General features: G+C 42.8%; 1 protein-coding gene across 1 annotated transcript in view; it reads right to left on the reverse strand.

Annotated features, from left to right (window-relative positions):
• STK4 (serine/threonine kinase 4) overlaps positions 1–20421 on the reverse strand; it is a 163195-nt gene that overhangs the window by 88838 nt on the left and 53936 nt on the right. Inside the window, exon 4 of the mRNA XM_073608038.1 lies at positions 9216–9330. Coding sequence (XP_073464139.1) covers positions 9216–9330 — 115 coding nt within the window. The remainder of the gene's footprint in view (positions 1–9215; positions 9331–20421) is intronic.

A 20421-nucleotide genomic window follows, 5' to 3' on the forward strand; every position in this document is an offset into this window, starting at 1 on the left:
TTCTGGGTCATCTTAAGTTCTTTAAATGTTTCTCCATCTAAAATGAATAGATTTGTTATGGGATGAATCAATGACTGCATTCTAGCTGGCTGTATTTATCGTAATGGCTCTCATGCCAAGGGAAGCAAGGTGAGGGAAGCAGCCTCAAGCCTTATTTTACTATATTTTGTTTCCACTTCTGGTCATCTCTGGACATCTGTTGCTAAAGGTTTTTTAAAAGAAAACTGTTAGGAAAAGGGAGTACTGATGACACTGAGAGGAATCAAAAGGCTCAATATTTCAAGAAATGTCTCTCCTATTCATTAGCTGCAAATATAAGGCAGAAAGCATGCGTGGCCTTTGCATGAAGACCTTGGGGTGCAGGTCTGCAGAAGGTGGAAAGTAGGTGCTCTTGCAACCAGTAGCACTCTTTACGATGGCATCCAGAAAGCCTTATATAAACTTTTCTTTTTGAAAGGTAGCTGGTAAAGGAATCCTCTTAAATTGCCTGAGTCAAAGTACCCACCAAAGAACCTGAGCTGAAAAAACAACTGAAGGCTGCCATATGCCCTGTGTCTAAGGAGGTGTCACAGGTTAACTTTAATATGCCTGTACCAGCTGATCCTTCAAGTTGACAAACCCTCTGTAATAGGTTCCTGATGCTGGATTCCAACCTATAAAGACATGAGTTTGAAAATCCAGGTACAAGAAAATGCTGGCCTGAGAGCAGAGCCAAGAGCAGTCTAGCCATTTGACGACCGGTCCATAGTAAAAATACATCATTACTTTGACGTTTGAGGTTAAATACTGGTGTTATGGCAACAACTATCTGCCATACCCCAGTATTTTTTTTTTACTATGGCCGATTCTCTTTCCGATAAAAGTGGTCCCGTGGGTAATTTGCAGTGGGATCACATAAAAGTGGTGGGAGGGGTGCCCCGGTCGTTCCCAGGCTTACCTGACCCATCGGTAAAGCCCGGGAACAATCCAATGTGGCTGTTAGCTGGGCAGGGAAGACGAGTGGGGCCAACACTTGTCTCTATGCCCTTGGAGGACCGGAGTGACGTCTGACATCACTTCTGGTTCCCGGGCTTAAAAAAAATGTTTGTTTTGTTTTTAAGTAAAAGTTAAAAAGTTTTTGATTTTGATTTTAAAAGGTAAATGAGAGATCTGAGGTCTTTTTGACCCCAGATCTCTCAATAAAGAGGATCTGTCATCCTTATTTCTATTACAAGGGATGTTTACATTCCTTGTAAAAGGAATAAAAGTAATTTAAAAAAATAAAACCAAAAATGGGCAGCGTAAAAATATTATTTTATATTTATATATAAAAAAAAATTTCAAGCACTCCATTCCTCTGTGCTCACGCGCAACAGCGAACGCATACATAAGTCGCGCAAGCATATGTAAACGGTGTTCAATCCACACGTGTGGTATCACCACGATCATTAGACTAAGAGCAATAATTCCAGCACAAGATCTCCTCTGTAACTCTAAACAGATAATCTGTAAAAAAATGTTAAAGTGTCACAGATGGAGATTTTTTTAAGTACCGTAGTTTGTCGCTATTCCATGAGCGTGCACAATTTTGAAGCATGACATGTTAGGTATCTATTTACTCAGCATAACATCATCTTTCACATTATACAAAAAAATTAGAGCAACTATTGTGCTTTGTTTTGTTTATGTTTTTTTAATTCATTAACTAACTGCCTACTGGACACTTTTACCCTCTTTCTGCTCAGGCCAATTTTCAGCTTTCAGCGCTGTCTCACTTTGAATGACAATTGTGCGGTCATGCAACACTGTACCCAAACTAAATTTTTATCATTTTTTTTGAGACAGACAGAGGTTTCTTTTGGTGGTATTTAATCAGCACTGCGTTTTTTTCTTTTTGCTAAAAGAAAAAAGTCCGAAAATGTTTATGATTTCTTGGCCTTTTTTTCAGAGAATATGAATGATAACAAAAAACTTTTCTTTCACTCATGGTTAGTGTTTGGCTGAAGCCATTTATTAACAACCAACTGTGTTTACTCTTTTTAAATCATAATGGCAACAGAAACTACCCAAATGACCCTGATCAAAAGGTTACAAACCCCAGTTCTTAATACAGTGTATTGCCCCCTTTAACATCAATGACAGAACTCCTCATTTTCCATTCTTAATTCCTTGGATACCTTTCTATATCCCTTTCCTGTTTTATACAGTTCAGCTACCTTTTCCCGCAGAACCTTTGACAATTCTTTTGCTTTCCCCATGACTCAGAATCCAGAAACGTCAGTGCAACACTGGATGAAAGATGCAAGGATCTGTCAGGAGTCCAGAAACTCATTGACCTTTTTATACACACACACCAATTACAAGCAAACAGATCACAGGTGAGGATGGTTACCTTTAATAGCCATTCAAACCCCTTAGAACCCTTTCACACTGGAGGCCTTTTTCAGGCGCTACAGCGCTAAAAATAGCGCCTGCATAGCACCCGAAAAAATCCTCAGCTGCAAACCCAGTGTGAAAGCTTGAGTGCTTTCAAACTGTGGTGCTGCGCTCTCAGGGCGTCACAAAAAGTCCTGCCAGCAGCTTCTTTGCAGCGGTGTAGGAGCGGTGAATACACTGCTCCTCCACCACTCCTGCCCATTGAAAACAATGGGGCAGCGCCACCATACCGCTGGCAAAGCACCACTGCAGCTGTGTTTTGCGGGCGGATTTAACCCCTTTTCGGCCGCTAGCGGGGGATTAAAACCGCCCCACTAGCGGCCCAATAGCGCCGCTAAAACGACTGTAAAGCGGAGCTAAAAATGACGTCCAAGGCGGCTCAGTGTGAAAGGGGTTTTAGTGTCAACTTGTGTGCATGTTATCAGGCCAAAATCACTAGGGTATGTAAACTTTTGATCAGGGTCATTTGGGTAGTTTCTGTTGCCTTTATGACTTAAAAAGAGCAAACACAGTTGACTGATAATAAATGGCTTCAGCCAAACACTAACCATGAGTGAAAGAAAAGCTTTTGTGTTATCATTCATATTCTCTGAAAAATGGTCAAGAAATAATACATTCTGCCAGGGTAGAGCACAACTGTATATCACATGTTAACAATTGTATAACAACTTTAAGACAAAACCTGCCTTTTAGGTTTCTGATGTAAAATTTTGTAAATAAGTAATTTTTCTCCTTCATGTGTGCTGATGAGGCTGCACTGATGGGCACTGATGACACGGCACAAATATGCAGCACTGATGGGCATTGGTTGGTGGCACTGAAGAGCACTGATGGGCACTGAGGTGGTACTGATAGGTGGCACTGATGGGCACTAATTGGCGGCACTGAAAAGCAGCATTGACTAGCATCACTGCTGGGCACTGATTGGCAGCACTGCTGGGCAATGATTGGCAGCACTGCTGGGGCTGCACTGATAATCAGTACCCCGATTATCTGTGCAGATTGTCCCTGTGAGAAAATGTCACTGATCAGCTCTTCTCTCTTCACACACTGTCGTGTCCCAGGGACAGAGCGCCCCACTGATCGACGCGCAAGCACGCCAAGAGTCGGATGCCGTCATATGACGAAACGAAGAAAAACAAATTTTTTTCCAAATTTTCAGTCTTTGTTTTTTTGTTTATTTAGCAAAAAATAAAAAACCCAGTAGTAACAAAATACCCCCAAAATAAAGCTCTATTTGTGTGAACAAAATTATAAAAATTTTGTTTGGGTACAGTGTTGCATGACCACGTAATTGTCATTCAAAGTGCAACAGCGTGGAAAGCTGAAAACTTGCCTGGACGGGAAGGGGGTAAAAATGACAGGTATTGAAGTGGTTTTAATGCTAGGGATGTATATGGCTACAGAACAGGAAGTCACAAGATCCCAATTATAAAAATTTAAAAAAAGCATCAAAAAGTAGGAACTGCTGTAATACAGAAGATCAAGCACAGGCCTTTCTGGTTCCACCTCACCATAATATGAATGGCTCATGCTTTGCAATGGTCAGTAAATTTGCTTGTGTTTAACAAAACATCTTAAACATGAACGCTTGTTTTACTCATTAACATTGGAATATCTAAGGGTCTAAAAGCAATAGACCTTGCACCTGCCTGCCTGTGTAAAACAAGAAGTGAAACTCATAAATTACATTTAAAGTCTACATTCTAAGTACTTCCTCTTAGATTGTGACTATTATTAGAGCTGTCTAAATGAGAATGAAGATACGTTTTCGCCTTTTATGTATAAGTAAATAAAAAGGTTCAGAAAAAGTATGTGCCCCCTCCCCGATTTTTTTTTTTTCATATTTGTCACACTTAAATGATTCAAATCATCAAACAAATTTTAACACAAAGATAACCCAAGTAAACACAAAATCCAGTTTTTAAATGATGATTTCATTTATTAACCTTTTTGCATTTTTGGAAACATTTAAAAGAAAAAAAAATTTGGCCTGAAGTGTACACAAAAAATTAAAATAGTGGTAGTTTACATTTTTTATGTCACACATTATTACCGCAAAGATTTAGGGAACGCAAAATTTCAGTAGAAAACACAATAAAGTGAATTTTAGGGCAAACAAACTACCCAAATTTTTGATAAAATATAAAAGACGAAGATTAAATAGATACCCAACATATGCAATCTTAAATTTGTGTGCGCCCATAAAATGGCAACAAACTTCAGTACCCTATATTTTCTATAGGTGAGCTTCAAAAGCCCCCCATAAGTATCAGTTTCGTGTTACGGAGGAGGTCTTGTGTTAGAATTATTGCGCTCCCTCTGGCGTGCGCAGCGATAAAGTGTATTGCATTCAACGTTTTCACAAGTGGGCGCCCCCAATTTGTTTACTCACTGTCTTCCTCCCTAGACAAGCTGGCCCCCCTCACTACACGCAGAATTAGGCCCCGACTGCTACAACCCTGGCAAACAGATGACACCAGAAGTCTCAGAAAACGTAGCCGCGCTCTTGAGCGCCTGTGGCATAAGACTAAGACCCAGGAAGACTTCACACAATATAAATCTGCCCTCCTAAAATACTACTCCTGCCTTCACACTGCCAAACAGACCTACTTTATCACACTCATCAACACCTTCTCATCCAGTCCACGTCAACTCTTCTCTACCTTCAACACTCTACTCTGTCCTCCACTGCCTCCACCCACCAACTCACTCACTGCCCAGGAGATTGCCAATCACTTCAAAACTAAGATTGATACAATTCATGAGGAGATCGCCAATGCGCAAAAACCTCCCCCATGCAACACCCCATGTCCACAGATACAATCATTACTTCCCTCATTCAACCCTGCTGCTATTACTGAGGTTGCTAAACTTTTATCTAGCACTCATCTAACCACTTGCCCCCTGGATCCTGTTCCCTCGCAAATGCTACGCTCACCCTCTGACTCGATTCTACGCTCTCTAACTCACATTTTCAACCTCTCCCTCTCTTGTGGCATCTTCCCAAACTCTCTAAAACATGCGCTAGTCACCCCCATACTAAAAAAGCCCTCACTGGATCCCACCAATCTCAACAACTTACGTCCCATCTCCTTACTCTCCTTCTCCTCCAAACTTCTTGAAAGACTGGTCTACAACCGATTAAGCGACCATCTGACCGTGAATAAACTTCTTGATCCCCTTCAGTCCGGTTTTCGCCCTCAACACTCCACGGAAACTGCTCTCCTTAAACTCTCAAATGACCTACTAATGGCTAAAGCCAATGGACACTATTCTGTACTACTTCTCCTGGATCTCTCTGCTGCCTTTGACACAGTGGACCACCCCCTCCTCCTCAAAAAACTCCACTCCTTTGGTCTCCGTGACTGTACTCTTCGCTGGTTCTCATCCTACCTATCTCACCGCTCCTTCAGTGTCACTTACAACTCTACTTCCTCCTCTCCTCTTCCTTTTTCCGTTGGGGTCCCCCAAGGTTCTGTTCTCGGACCTTTCCTTTTCTCAATCTACACCACCTCCTTGGGTCAGTTGATTACCTCCCACGGCTTTAAATATCATCTCTACGCTGATGACACCCAAATCTATCTCTCCACCCCCCAGCTCTCTCCATCTGTCTCCTCACGCATTACCAACTTATTAGCAGACATATCAGCCTGGATGTCACATCACTTTCTCAAACTCAACCTATCCAAAACCGAGCTCATGATATTTCCTCCCTCAGGTGCCACTTCCCCTGATCTCCCTGTCAAGATCAACGGCTCAATTATCAACCCATCTCCCCACGCCAAGGTCCTAGGTGTAATCCTGGACTCTGAACTAACCTTTCGACCCCACATTCTATCACTATCCAAAGCTTGCCGCCTCTGTCTTCGCAACATCTCCAAGATACGCCCCTTCCTAACCAATGACACCACAAAGCTTCTAATCCACTCCCTGGTCATCTCCCGCCTTGATTACTGCAACTCCCTCCTCATTGGTTTACCTCTAAATAGGCTATCCCCACTTCAGTCCATCATGAAGGCTGCTGCCAGGCTCATCCACCTCACAAACCACTCAGCGTCTGCTACACCCCTCTGCCAATCCCTCCATTGGCTGCCACTCAGTCACCGAATTAAATTCAAGATACTAACTATAACTTACAAAGCCATCCACAACCTGGCCCCTAGCTACATCTCTAACCTAGTCACAAAATACCAACCTAATCGTTCTCTTCGCTCCTCCCAAGACCTCCTGCTCTCAAACTCCCTTGTCACATCATCCCATGCTCGCCTTCAGGACTTCTCCAGAGCCTCCCTCATCCTCTGGAACGCTCTACCCCAATCCGTCCGATTTTCTCCTACTTTATCCACTTTCAGACGATCCCTGAAAACTCATCTCTTCAGAGAAGCCTATCTGGCCCCCACCTAACAACTGTACATTTATCTTCTCAATCAGCACATCACCCACAGTTATTACCTCTTGTATCTCTTGACCTTCCCTCTTAGATTGTAAGCTCTAAGGAACAGGGCCCTCTGATTCCTACTGTATCAAATTGTATTGTATTTGTACTGTCTACCCTCAAGTTGTAAAGCGCTACGTAAACTGTTGGCGCTATATAAATACTGTATAATAATAATAATAACTTTTTTTTTCATCACATAGGGGACAAAAAGTCCCCTATGTGATGATTTTTAGGTGACAGGTTCTCTTTAATGAGACATGCGGGGTCTAAAAGACCCTGCAAGTCTCTCTGTGCTCCACAGAATGTTTTGCAATGCAGATCACTTTGCAAAACATCTTTTCCTGGCTAAGCTAGCGCGGGACACCAAGGGCGTGACCCGGAAATGACATCAGAGACGTCGCTTTCCGTGTCACAACAAGAAGTGGAGAGTGGAAGTGTTTCCGCTCTTCTTCCCCTCCAGATGCCGGCACCCGCCATCTCGCTCCTGGGCCCGCAGATGAGGAAGTGGAGCCCAGAAAGCATGGTGGGGCGCAGAGTTACCGGGGGGTGTGTGAGAGCAATCGGGCAGCAGCGCTGCCCCGTCCGAATGCTTTCGCCTGACAGGCAGGAGGCTGCCTGTCAGTTTTACACACAATCCGGGTGGCTACAGTTACTGGATTGTGTGTATAACCCCCCCCCGCTGTCAGGCAGTGTAAGGGTTAGGGGAAAAAAATCTGTCCAAACCTGCCTGGCAAAAAGTAATTGCCCCCCCCCCCCAAACATGTCAAATTGCTAAATCATGAATGAACTGTTATTAACCACATTTTTTGGAAAGCGGAGTCAAAACTTTCATTTGCCACACCCAAGTCTCATTACTGCCAGACCTGTTGAATTAAGAAATCACTTAAATAGAAGCCATCTGACAAAGTGAAGCATGCTAAGCCCATGTTCACATTGGGCCGATTTGGCATGCGATTTGCCATGTCAAATCTCATGCCAAATCGGCAGCTATTGCTGGCAATAGCACCGGCCAAATCGGTGCGGCGCCGCACCGATTCCCCAAAAGTAATTCCTGTACTATGTTTGGCAACTTCGGGGGCAATTTGAATAGACATCTGTCGGACTGCATTGCCAGTTTGAAATCGTGCGATTTCTAACCCGCATCAGTGTGAACCTGGACTCAAAGATCTCAAAAAGCAACACATCATGCCGTGATCTAAAGAAATTGAAGAACAGATAAAAAGCAAAGTAATTGACATGTATCAGTCTGTAAAAAGTTAAAAAAAGGCATTTCTAAGGCTTTGGGACTCCATCGAACCACGGTGAGAGTCATTAGCCACAAATGGAGATAATTTGGAACAGTAGTGAACCTTCCCAGGAGTGGCCGGCCTACCAAAATTACTCCAAGAGCACAACAACGACTCACCCAGGAGGTAGCAAAAGAACCCAGAACAACATCTAAAGAACTGTAGGCCTCAGTTGCCTCAGGTAAGATCAGTGTTCACGATTCAACAAGAAGAAAGAGACTGGGCAAAAAGGACATCCTTGGGAGACTTCCAAGACGAAAGCCACTGCTGACCAAAAGAACACAATAAACAGTCTTTGGGTGAGGCCATGTATCCCAGATGGAGGACACAGACAGAAGAAAAAATTACAAATCCTTGCTCATTACACGCAACACTTAGAAAAAAAAAGTAAATTTATGGTGCAAATGATAAGCACATCTGAATGTTTCTGAATAGGGAATCAAATTAAAAGAAGATCTTATAAACCAAAATAATCACAATATGAAATCTTTGGTTCATCACGCAGGGCATCTGTATGTCATTGAGTAGGAAAAAGGCTGGTTCCTCAGTGGGTGACACCAACTATTAAACATGGAGGAGACATAATGGCCTGGGGCTCTTTAACCAGGTCTAGGGTTGCCACCTTACATAAAATAACTTGCACCCTAAGCTAAAAGGAACATCCTACAGCAAGATAATGACCAAAACACACTTCTGGGGTAGATCAAAACCACCTTAGAAGAGAAGAACAAGATGGCAACCTTCAAATCACAGAATGGTCTGCAGAATTCTCAGACTTAAACCCTATTGTGATAGTTTAGGATCTACTGTACAGAAGGGTGACAGCAACCCTACAAGTAAAAAACCTTTCTGGGAACCTCTGCGACAGTGTTAGAAAGAACTTAGCAAACAATATTTGATTTCCAATGTAGAAATAATGGTAGAAGTCTGTGGCTATTTCATGGAATCAAACATTTTTTAATACATTTTGTTAAATAATCGCCCTGATACATTTTTTATTTCCAGCTATTTAATTTTTATACATTTGAAGTAGCCACTTTTTTGGCTACTTAATGCAACAGCAGAAAACTTACTGTTTGTTTTCTTAGTCGAATTATATCAGAGACTGATCCTCCTCCACAATACTCCATCACAATCCACAGGTCAGTATTTTTAAAGTAGCTGCCATAATACTTCACAACATGAAGGCTGCAACAAGGAAGAAAGGAAAGAAGTTATTTCATGTAAATAAACGGTAAGACTTACATAAGAGATGCATAAAGTCAAATGGTGCTAATATTGTTTAAAAACCTTGCAATAATGATGGAAGCCGACAACAAAAATCTTTTTATACGTTTGAGGCATCATCTGTCAAACCAAAAAAATATAGAAAACTTCTTTACCTACCAAAGATACAAGGATGCTTTGATTCTCCTGTTCAACATCGATCATGTGATCAAATTGCCTAGCCTTTGAGATAATGGGAAAACCATTTTCTCTAGACAAGGTAAGACAAAGCTGTTTTATAAAACCTAACAGAGGTTCTAACTCTTCCCCAAACAATTCAAAGTTAAAGAAAAATGTTTTGCCTTAAGTTAAGCTTTAAAATAATTATTTTGGTCTTGGTCATATGGTTTTTTGTAGCAGGTGCGCTATTTAATGTTTCTGCTTAGCACAGGGATCTTTTTCTTGTTCTCTATATCATCTCTTGCCTCACAAGTTAAGTGTGTATATTTTTTCTGTGTGCTGAAACCACAACAAGGACTGCTTACCCTATCCTCACTGTACTGTGTGATCTAAGGGCATGTCTAAATGTGTTTTGACTCAGGCAGTAATATTGTCCTCTCCTCAGCCTACTTGTGGTTATATAACTAAAGATTTGGTGGGTAAGATATGTCTTTTTGCTGATGCTACAAAAAAGTGTGCAATAGGGTTGATATTTCTGGAGTTGTTTGTAACATGGAACATAATTTGGCAGTGCTGGAAGATTTTTCAAAAAGTGGAAAATGTAGATCAATGTTTCTAAAAGTAAAATAATGCACCTACAGAAAATATTCCCTTGATAGACTACAATATTTGGGCACATTTTTGGCAAGATCTACCAGAAAAAAAAAAAATATATATATATATCCTTCAGGTGATTGAAACATGAGCAAACAGTGTGGCCCAAAAGTGGGAAAAATGAATAAGAATCAGGAGTGATTCACTAGAGGGATCAGTAGCAGGAGGAAGGAGGTCTTAATACCTCTATATACATCTTTAGTTATCGCTAGAGGATTTAGAAGCAGGAGGAAGGAGGTCCTGATTCCTCTATATAGATCTTTGTTTATCAATGGAAGGTCACCAGCAGGAGGAAGGAGGTCCCGATACCGCTATATAGATCTTTGTTTATCACTAGGTCACCAGCAGGAGGAAGGAGGTCCTGATTCTCCAATATAGATCTTTAGTTATCACTAGATGGATCACCAGCAGGGGGAAGGAGGTTCGATTGGTCTGCATAGATCTTTAGTCATCACTAGAGGCATCGGAAGCAGGAGGAAGGAGGTCCTGATTCTCCAATATAGATCTTTAGTCATCACTGAATGGAGCACCAGCAGGAGGAAGTCCTGATGGATCACCAGAAGGAAAAAGGTCCTGCAGGAGAAAGGAAGTCCCGATTCCCCTATATAGATCTTTAGTGAGACCACATTTAGAATACAGCGTCCAGTTCTGGAGACCTCACTTAAAAAAAGATATTGATAAGATAGAACAAGTCCAGAGACGGGCAACAAAAATGGTGAAGGGTCTGAGGGATAAAACATATCAGGAGAGACTCCATATGTACACAGTCTGGAGAAAAGAAGACAATGGAGAGTAGGATCCAGGATGCTAGCCACTTGCCGTCAAATCATGTACATCTATGTCATTTGACCTCAAGTGGTTATACCGGATGATGTCTGTAGCTACAGGCATCATCCTGGAATTGTTTTTTTCAGGAGGCGACCACATTTTAGGCGGTGGGAGGGATGGACCCCTCTCCTGCACCTCTATGGGCTCTACCGTCTCACCAGCAAGCCCCGAATGAAGAAGGCAGTTCTGCCAGCTTACCACAGAGCTAGTAGAGGACCCCGATGAGCTCTATGGTATAGGAGACCGGAAGCAATGAGCATTTTCATCACGTCCTGTTTCCCCAGATGTAAACAGCGCCATTTTTAATTCATGAAAGCATCTGATCACGCTGATCTTGGTGTGATCAGATGCTTTTAAGGGCAGAGGAGACATCTCTCCATAAAGAGTACTTGCCTATTGCTGTCACAAGGGATGTTTACAACAGCAATAAAAAAGTGATAAAAAATAATAAATACGAAAGTGTAAAAAAAAAAAAAAGCACTCCTGTCCCCCCGTGCTCGCAAGCAAAGGCCAACACACGCATTGGTCCAGCACGTATATGTAAATGGCTATCGCACCACACATATGAGGTATTGCTGTGAACGTCAGACTGTGAGCAATAGTTATAGCACCAGAGCTCCTCTGTAACTCTAAACTTGTAACTTGCAAAGGCTTTTAAATCACTGGATATGGAGATTTTTAAATACTGTAGTTTGTTGCTATTTCACGACTGTGCACAATTTTTAAGCATTACAAGTTAGGTATCTATTTACTTAGAGTAACACCATCTTTTATATTTTACCAATAAATTGGGTATTATACTGTGTTTGTGTGCATTAAAATTCATTACAGTGTATTTAAAAAAAGGAAAAATTGCAAAAACTCCGTGCAAATACCTTGTAACATAAAAAATTGCAAAACCAAGCATTTTATTCTGTAGGGCCTCTGCTAAAACATATATATAATGTTTTGAGGTTCTAATAAATTTTCTAGCAAAAAATACAGATTTTACTTGTAAACAAAAAGTGTCAGAAGAAGGCGTGGTCTTCAAGTGGCTAGTCAATCCTTAAGCGGTATGGGCAGTGGGTGTTTATCTCCACAATTGAGGTGTCATGTTAGTTCTTATAATGCAATAACACAAAGCTAGGAATTCAGTAAAAAAAAAAAAGTACACAAACGTTTGCAAACCTCGGATAAGCAATCACCCACAATTGCTTAAAGCATCTTTATCAAAGTATGAGTCAGCTGTCACTGCAGTTTTCTGTTTGTGAAGTTCTTATCGCTTTACTGCAGTGGTTCTGCTAGATGTGTGATTACATTCACATGTGCTGCTGTGTTCACCTATGGGCGTCGCCTGCTCTACTGTGGATTCTCTTCTCCATTTCCCTTTTATCACTTCCTGAGCACACATCATCAGCATATGTGTCTGGCTCTTCAGCGTCTTCGGGACCACTGCCTAAACACAAAGCTGGAGAAATGCCTCTTCAAACCCAGGTCCCTTTCCTTTTTTAAATAGTCACAGACAAAGGACTGTTTATGGACCCAGCAAAACTTCAGGCCATCTCTAACTGGCCTTAGCCCCCTGGTCTGAGAGCAATGCAGAGTTTCTTGGGATTCACCATTTTCTATCGCCAGTTCATTCCTGGTTACCTTGGTGGCCCCCAGTCACTTCTCTCACCTGAAAGGGTGTTAATGCCCATACCTGGCCTCCTGAAGCAGTCAAGGCTTCCCACATACTGAAAATGGCCTCGCTCTCAGCATCTATTCTCATGCGTCCTAACATTCTCCAGCCCTTCTTCTTGGAGGTACAGTAGATGCTTGATCCTTGGGTGTGGGAGCTGTTCTTCTCCAAGTGCATAATGGCAAGCTCTGCCCCTGTGCCTTCATCTCTAAGAAGTTTTCAGATGCCAAAAGAAATGACACCATAGGTGATCGGTAATGTCTGGTTATTAAGCTGGCGCTGCAAGAATGGCGGCATCTACTGGAGTAATCTCCACACCGTATCCTGATGTATACCTATCACAAGAAACTCCAGTGCTTGCAATCCGCCCGATGCTTGAATCCCAGACAAGCACCATGGGCTCTCTTTTTGGCCATGTTTAAAGAAAAGTACAGCCAGAGCTTGTTTGGCTGTACTTCTCCTGTGGATCACAGGAGTGCAGTTCGTTCTGCATTCCTGTGACCCGTTTTCAGCGGACAGCTGGCTGAAGCCCGCTGTTAGCTGACATCACAGAGCCAGTCCAGGCAAGATCGCGACAATGCAGTGGGGATCTACGTACATGCCTGGACCGGCACCCAGCTCAGCCTCTCGGTGAGCCGCTGAGAGCCATTTGAGTCACAGTAGTATTCACCGGTTAATTACATTATTTTGTCTTGATCTCATTTAGCGCAGTTTCTTTGTTTTAATAAAAGTCAATAACCATGCTAATGCCAGCACTGGGGAGTCTCCCTATTTCACCGTGTATGATCATCATCCTGTGAATGGAATAAAAGGCTGCATTGAATAATGATTTCATTACAAGCCAGATTATTGATCATGTTTTGTATGGTTAGATCTCCTTGGTCCGTGACCCACGGTGTGGTGTATTCCTTTGGGGTGAACCTGGGTGTGCCCCTTGTGGGTAGCAAGAGCTGGCGCCTATGGCTCCCCACTCTTTTGGTCTAGTGTGTCTCATGGTGGCAAATTTTCCTTAGTTTTAAATGATGCGTCTGTTAAAGATATGAACCTATATCCATATGGCCAGTATATACCTATAATAAAATTGTGCTATGATAAAGATGTTTGTGTAAACCTCCAATTGTGTTCCCCCTTCTTCCCTTATTCTCTGTACTGCAGATACTACTGTGTATATATAACCACTTACCCCTGAAGAATTACGAAATCCTTTCGAAATGCGTTGGGTACTATTCTGGTTCTGGTTGTACCATTGACGGATATTTGTGGTTATTCAAATTTTGCACATGTCATGTACTCACTGTAACCGCATCAATATATTCATGTTTTAATCTTGCATCAATCTTTTTAATATTGGCATAATAAACTTTGTACTTTTATACTACGATTTCCTTTGGAGTCTATGCCCCCTTAAAGTCCCATTAGAGGGTTTTTCTGGTATTTTGATCATCATCCTGTGTACCATTTTCCATTCCCATCCCTCCTGCAATGCAGCTGCTGCAGAGAATCAATAGTTCTTCAATTCCATCTTTGCAGATGTTTCCAAGAACTTATATGTGGCAGCTTCCAGGTACAATGTAGCTGCAGATCGTCATTACCGTGTGAGTCCCAAATTTCTTCCTGGCGACAAGGTTTACCTATACCAAGAAAATTCATCTCAAAGTACCCTCAATAAAATTTGCTCCTCATTTCAATGGTCCCTATACAAACCTCTGCCATGTTAATTCTGTTGTTTTCAAACTCCATCTCCCTTCACATTTAAGGATTCCTAATGCCTTCCATGATTCACTCCTAAGACCATACATCTTTACCAGGTTTTCTCGTTCTCTTCGTCGTCCTTCTCCTACGGTCATTACTACGGATCAGTATGAAAGCAAGCAATTCTTGAATACCAAATACTCCAGGGGAAGGCTTTTGTATCTAACTGACTGGAAGGTATGTGGTCCTGGGGAAAGATGTTGGATTCCATCTACAGATATTTCTGCTCCCCGTTTGGTGAAATCTTTTCATTTGAAGTTTCCTTTCAAGCTTGGCACTAAACAGGTGGGGGGGCCTTGTAAGAGAGGGGTAATGTCACGGTCTAGCCTGCAGTTTTTAGCTTGTGAAAATCTTATCTCCTTGCTGCAGTGGTTCTGCCAGATCTGCGATTCCATTCACATGTGCTGCTGACTTCTGTGTTCACCTATGGGCGCCACCTGCTCTACTGTGGATTTATATCACTTTCCCTTCTATCACTTCCTGGCCCACCTCCTAGTCTGCTTCACCATATATAGATATGCTCAGAGCAGCCCAGGTTGTCTGAGCCACTTTTCTAGTTTTTCTGTACTTGCCTTGTATTTTGTGCCCGACTACCTGTGTACTGACCCACTCTTCGTATGCCGTTTTTGCTTTCCTTCTACCAGCCCTGACTTCAGCTCTTGTTTCCCGGATTCTCTTCTGTCTCCTGCCCTTTGTACTCACATACGCATGTACTGTGCACATGCAATCTCCGCATTGTCAGCCGGGAGTACCTGGGGGCCACGACCTGGTTCCAGTTTGCTGCAAGTCCACCCCCGCCATCAGGGTCCCTGGTGAAGGAACAGGCTGGGGCTTAGATTTTGCACCCAGGCGTACCTCAAGTTGGCTTTCTACAAGGGCTCAGTACCAGCCCTTTCTACAAGGGCTCAGTATCAGTATAATTGAAAAGGGCCATCATACTCTAACTGTTTGATATAAATTGGGCTGATAAACATAGCAAGTTTTGAAGAAATAGATTCTGGACAGCCGCACTCCGATAAAAGCCTTTATTGAAATGAATAGTCAACGTTCATGTGACAAAAGAAGCAGGACAAACGTGTGACGCTTTTCACAACATCACTGTTGCTTAGTCATAGCTCATGACTAAGCAACAATGATGTTGTGAAACGCGTCAGTGGTTTGTCCTGCTTCTGTTGTCACATGAACGTTGACTATTCATTACACAAAAGGCTTTTATCGGAGTGCGGCTGTCCAGAATCCATTTCTTCAATATTGCTCGTGCTGAGCCTGCACCCAGCTTCCACTTTGAGGAGGGTGTTTTCTTCAGTATACCACCTGGAGCGGTTCACCCTTTTGTAAACATAGCAAGTTTGTTACAGCACAATGGAAATCTATTTTGCACCAAGGTACCCATACAAACACAAATTCTTTGCAGTCCTTTTAAAAACCTAAGACACTGTTTAGTCACTAAACTTGATCATATCAGATCTCTATCACAGGTCATATCTAAAGTAGCACAGAGCAAAACGGAAGCCATAGACTAAAGAGATTATGTACTTTAGAGGTGTAGTTCTTTCTTCAGTGTAAAGAATTTCACTTTTTCATGTTATGTCAGATTTTTTACATACAGCTGTGTTTACACAACAGCCAATACAGCAACCATAAAACGCATACTCATGCAGTAATTCAAAAGGGAACTGAGGCAGATGTCAATGCCTAACTAAAACACCAGTGCTAGGATTAGGCCTTACAGTATCCAAAGTGCAGATACCATAATGCACTGCCCCCCCCCCCACACACATATTCTGAATTTCCAGTTCCAGACACACATTTTTCTATGCACTTTGTTGCCCTAATTTATCTATTATTACTTGCTTTAGTATGCATTAATTTTCTTTGGTTAGCTGTAAAGTGTGTTCATGCAGGAAGGGCCATATATTCACCTTCTATTCCCTGTGGGGCCATATATCCACCGTGTTCCCCCTTTGTCACCTTGTCACTATATTGCCAAAAGTATTGGGCATAATGGCATCCCAGTCTTATGCCCTGTACACACGGCCAATGATCGGACATTCCGACAACAAAACCCATGGATTTTTTCCGACGCATGTTGGCTCAAACTTGTCTTGCATACACACGATCGCACAAAGTTGGCGGAAAATCTGATCATTCTGAACGCGGTGACGTTAAACACATACATCGGGACTATAAACGGGGCAGTAGCCAAAGGCTTTCGTCTCCTAATTTATTCTGAGCATGCATGGCACTTTGTGCGTCGGATTTGTGTACACACCATTGGAATTTCCGACAACGGATTTTGTTGTTGGAAAATTTTATAGCCTGCTCTCAAACTTTGTGTGCTGGAAATTCCTATGGAAAATGTGTGATGGAGCCCACACACGGTCGGAATTTCCGACAACAAGGTCCTATCACACATTTTCCATTGGAAAATCCTATCGTGTGTACAGGGCATTAGTCGGTAGGGTTCAATGTTGAGTTGCCCACCCTTTGCAGCTATAACAGCTTCAATTGTTCTGGGAAGGCTGTCTACAAGGTTTAGGAGTGCGTCTATGGGAAAGTTTGACCATTCTTCCAGAAGTGCATTTGTGAGGTCAGGCACTGATGTTGATTGGACAAGAAGGCCGGGCTCACAGCCTCCGCTCTAATTCATCCCAAAGGTGTTCTATCAGGTTAAGGTCAGGACTCTGTGCAGGCCAGTCAAGTTCCTCCACCCCAAACTTGCTCACCAATGTCTTTATGGACCTTGATTTGTCTTTGACTGGTGTGCAGTCATGTTACAGGAAAGGGCTATCTTCAATTTGTTCCCACAAAGTTGGGAGCATGAAATGTCCAAAATGTCTTGGTATGCTGACGCCTTAAGAGTTCCTTTCACTGGAACTAAGGGGCCAAGCCCAACCCTTGAAAAACAACCCAACACCATAATCCCCCCTCCACCAAATGATTTTGACCAGTGCACAAAGCAAGACCCATAAAGACATGGATGAGCAAGTTTGGGGTGGAGGAACTTGACTGGCCTGTACAGAGTCCCGGCCTCAACCAGATAGAACACCTTTGGGATGAATTAGAGCAGAGACTGCAAGCCAGGCCTTCTCGTCCACATCAATCCCTGACCTCACAAAATGCGCTTTTGGAAGAATGGTCAAACATTCTCATAGACACACACTTAAACCTTGTGGACAGCCTTCCCAGAAGAGTTGAAGCTGTTATAGCTGCAAGCGTGGGCCAATTCAATATTGAACCCTACGGACTAAGACGTCTTTAAAGCAGGGTGCCGCCAAAATTTTTTTTTTTTTTTTTAAGCCAGCAGCTACAAATACTGCAGCTGCTGACTTTTAAAATATAGACACATACCTGTCCAGGGCGCCCGCGATGTCTTCACCTGAAGCAGATCTGTCCCTCGGCTCTTGGGTGGAGGCGCCGCCATCTTCAGTAAGGGAATCAGGAAGTGAAGCCTTGCTGCTTCACAGCCTGGTTCCCAACTGCTCATGAGCAAGTCGCGCTGCGCGTCCTCACTGGTCCCTGCTGTCTTCTGGGACCTGTCTGCGGAGCCTGCGGTGATCTATGCCCGGAAGTGGAAGCAAATACCTGGATTATACATGTATATGCTCCCCCCTAAAAGGTGCCAAATATGACACCGGAGGGGGGGGGAATTTGATCAGAGGAAGTTCCATTTTTGGGTGGAACTCCGCTTTAAAGTTCATGTGCATTTAAAGGCAGGTGTCCCAATACTCTTGACAATATAGTGTAGCTCTATCCTTTTCCCAGAGTTGTCATATAGCCATCTCTTTCCTCTTGTGCAGTGAAAAGCAAGCATTTCCATTCTGCAACCACATGTCCACACCCCCATGACACCATAGAGCTTCCTCTCCAAATCATCATCCCCCACAGCTAATCCCCTTTGTTCCACTTGACCCTCCCTTCTAGATTGTAAGCTCTAACGAGCAGGGCCCTCTGATCCCTCATGTATTGTATTGTATTGTAATTGTACTGTCTTCCCCAATGTTGTAAAGCGCTGCGCAAACTGTTGGCGCTATATAAATCCTGTATAATAATAATAATAATCATGCAGCATAATATACAGTATCCTACAAAAGTTAGTACACCCTTCACATTTTTGTAAATATTTTATTATATCTTTTCATGTGACAACACTGAAGAAATTACACTTTGCTACAATGTAAAGTAGTGAGTGTACAGCATGTATAACAGTGACAATTTGCTGTCTCCTCGAAACAACTCAACACACAGCCATTAATGTCTAAACCGATAGCAACAAAAGTGAGTACACCCCTAAGTGAAAACATCCAAATTGGGCCCAAAGTGCCAATATTTTGTGTGGTCACCATTATTTTCCAGCACTCCTTTAACCCTCTTGGGCATGGAGTTCACCAGAGCTTCAAAGGTTGCCACTGGAGTCCTCTTCCACACCTCCATTATGACATCATGGAGCTGATGGATGTTAGAGACCTTTCACTCCTCCACCTTCCGTTTGAGGATGCCCCACAGATGCTCAATAGGGTTTAGGTCTGGAGACATGCTTGGCATGTTTGGGGTTGTTCACATGTTGGAATACTGCCCTGCGGCCAAGTCTCTGACGAGAGGGGATCATGCTGTGCTTCAGTATGTCACAGTACATGTTGGCATTCATAGTTCTCTCAATGAACTGTAGCTCCCCAGTGTCGGCAGCACTCATGAAGCCCCAGACCATGACACTTCCACCACCATGCTTGACTGTAGGCAAGACACACTTGTCTTTGTACTCCTCAACTGGTTGCCGCCACACACGCTTGACACCATCTGAACTAAATAAGTTTATCTTGGTCTCACCATACCACAGGATATGGTCCCAGTAATCCATGTTCTTAGTCTTCTTGTATTCAGCAAACTGTTTTCCTTGTGCATCATCTTTAGAAGAGGCTTCCTTCTGGGATGACAGCCATGCAGACCAATTTGTTGCAGTGTGCGGCTTATGGTCTGAGCACTGACAGTCTGAACCCCCACCCCTTCAACCTTTGCAGCAATGCTGGCAGCACTCATATGTCTTTTTCCCAAAGACAACCTCTGGATATGATGCTGAGCATGTGCACTCAACTTCTTTGGTCGACCATGGTGAGGCCTGGTCTGAGTGAAACCTGTCCTGTTAAACCGCTGTATGGTCTTGGCCACCACGCTGCAGCTCAGTTTCAGGGTCTCAGCAATCTTCTTATAGCCTAGGCCATCTTTATGTAGAGGAACAATTCTTTTTTTCAGATCCTCAGAGAGTTCTTTGCCATGTTCATAGGTTGGACTTGATGGACTTGTATCTTTTTTCAACCTCACCTACTATGTAACTATGTATGTTAAACTTCTAATGACCAGTATGAGAGAGTGAGAGTGATAACACCCAATTTAACACACCTACTCCCCATTCACACCTGAGACCTTGTAACGCTAACGAGTCACATGACACCGGGGAGGAAAAATGGCTAATTTGGCCCAATTTTCTCTTAGGGGTGTACTCACTTTTGTTGCCAGCGGTTTAGACATTAATGGCTATGTGTTGAGTTATTTTGAGGGGACAGCAAATTTACACTGTTATACAAGCTGTACACTCACTATTTTACATTGTAGTAAAGTGTCATTTCTTCAGTGTTGTCACATGAAAAGATATAATAAAATATTTACAAAAATGTGAGGGGTGTACTCACTTTTGTGAGATACTCTAATTCCTCCTTATATTTATGTACCCCCATTCCCCACAGTGATAGATTTACAAGGAACATCTTTACTCACTTACTCAGGTTCTCTCTGCAATTGCAGTTCAGGACTGGCAGGGAGCCTGGTGATAGTCATTACAGTGGCTGTGCTAGGTGGCAAAGCCACTACTATGTCTCTTGGTTGCCCACGAATATGCTCCAGTAACATGTCAGCCAGACAGAATCAGGGGCAGAGGAGTGTTGCCTGGTTCTTGGAATATTCATAAGGGTCCCAAATCAGCTACAGAGCACTTGCTTTCACTT

Source organism: Aquarana catesbeiana, linkage group LG12 (assembly GCF_042186555.1).
Source record: "Aquarana catesbeiana isolate 2022-GZ linkage group LG12, ASM4218655v1, whole genome shotgun sequence".
Taxonomy (NCBI): Eukaryota; Metazoa; Chordata; class Amphibia; order Anura; family Ranidae; genus Aquarana; species Aquarana catesbeiana.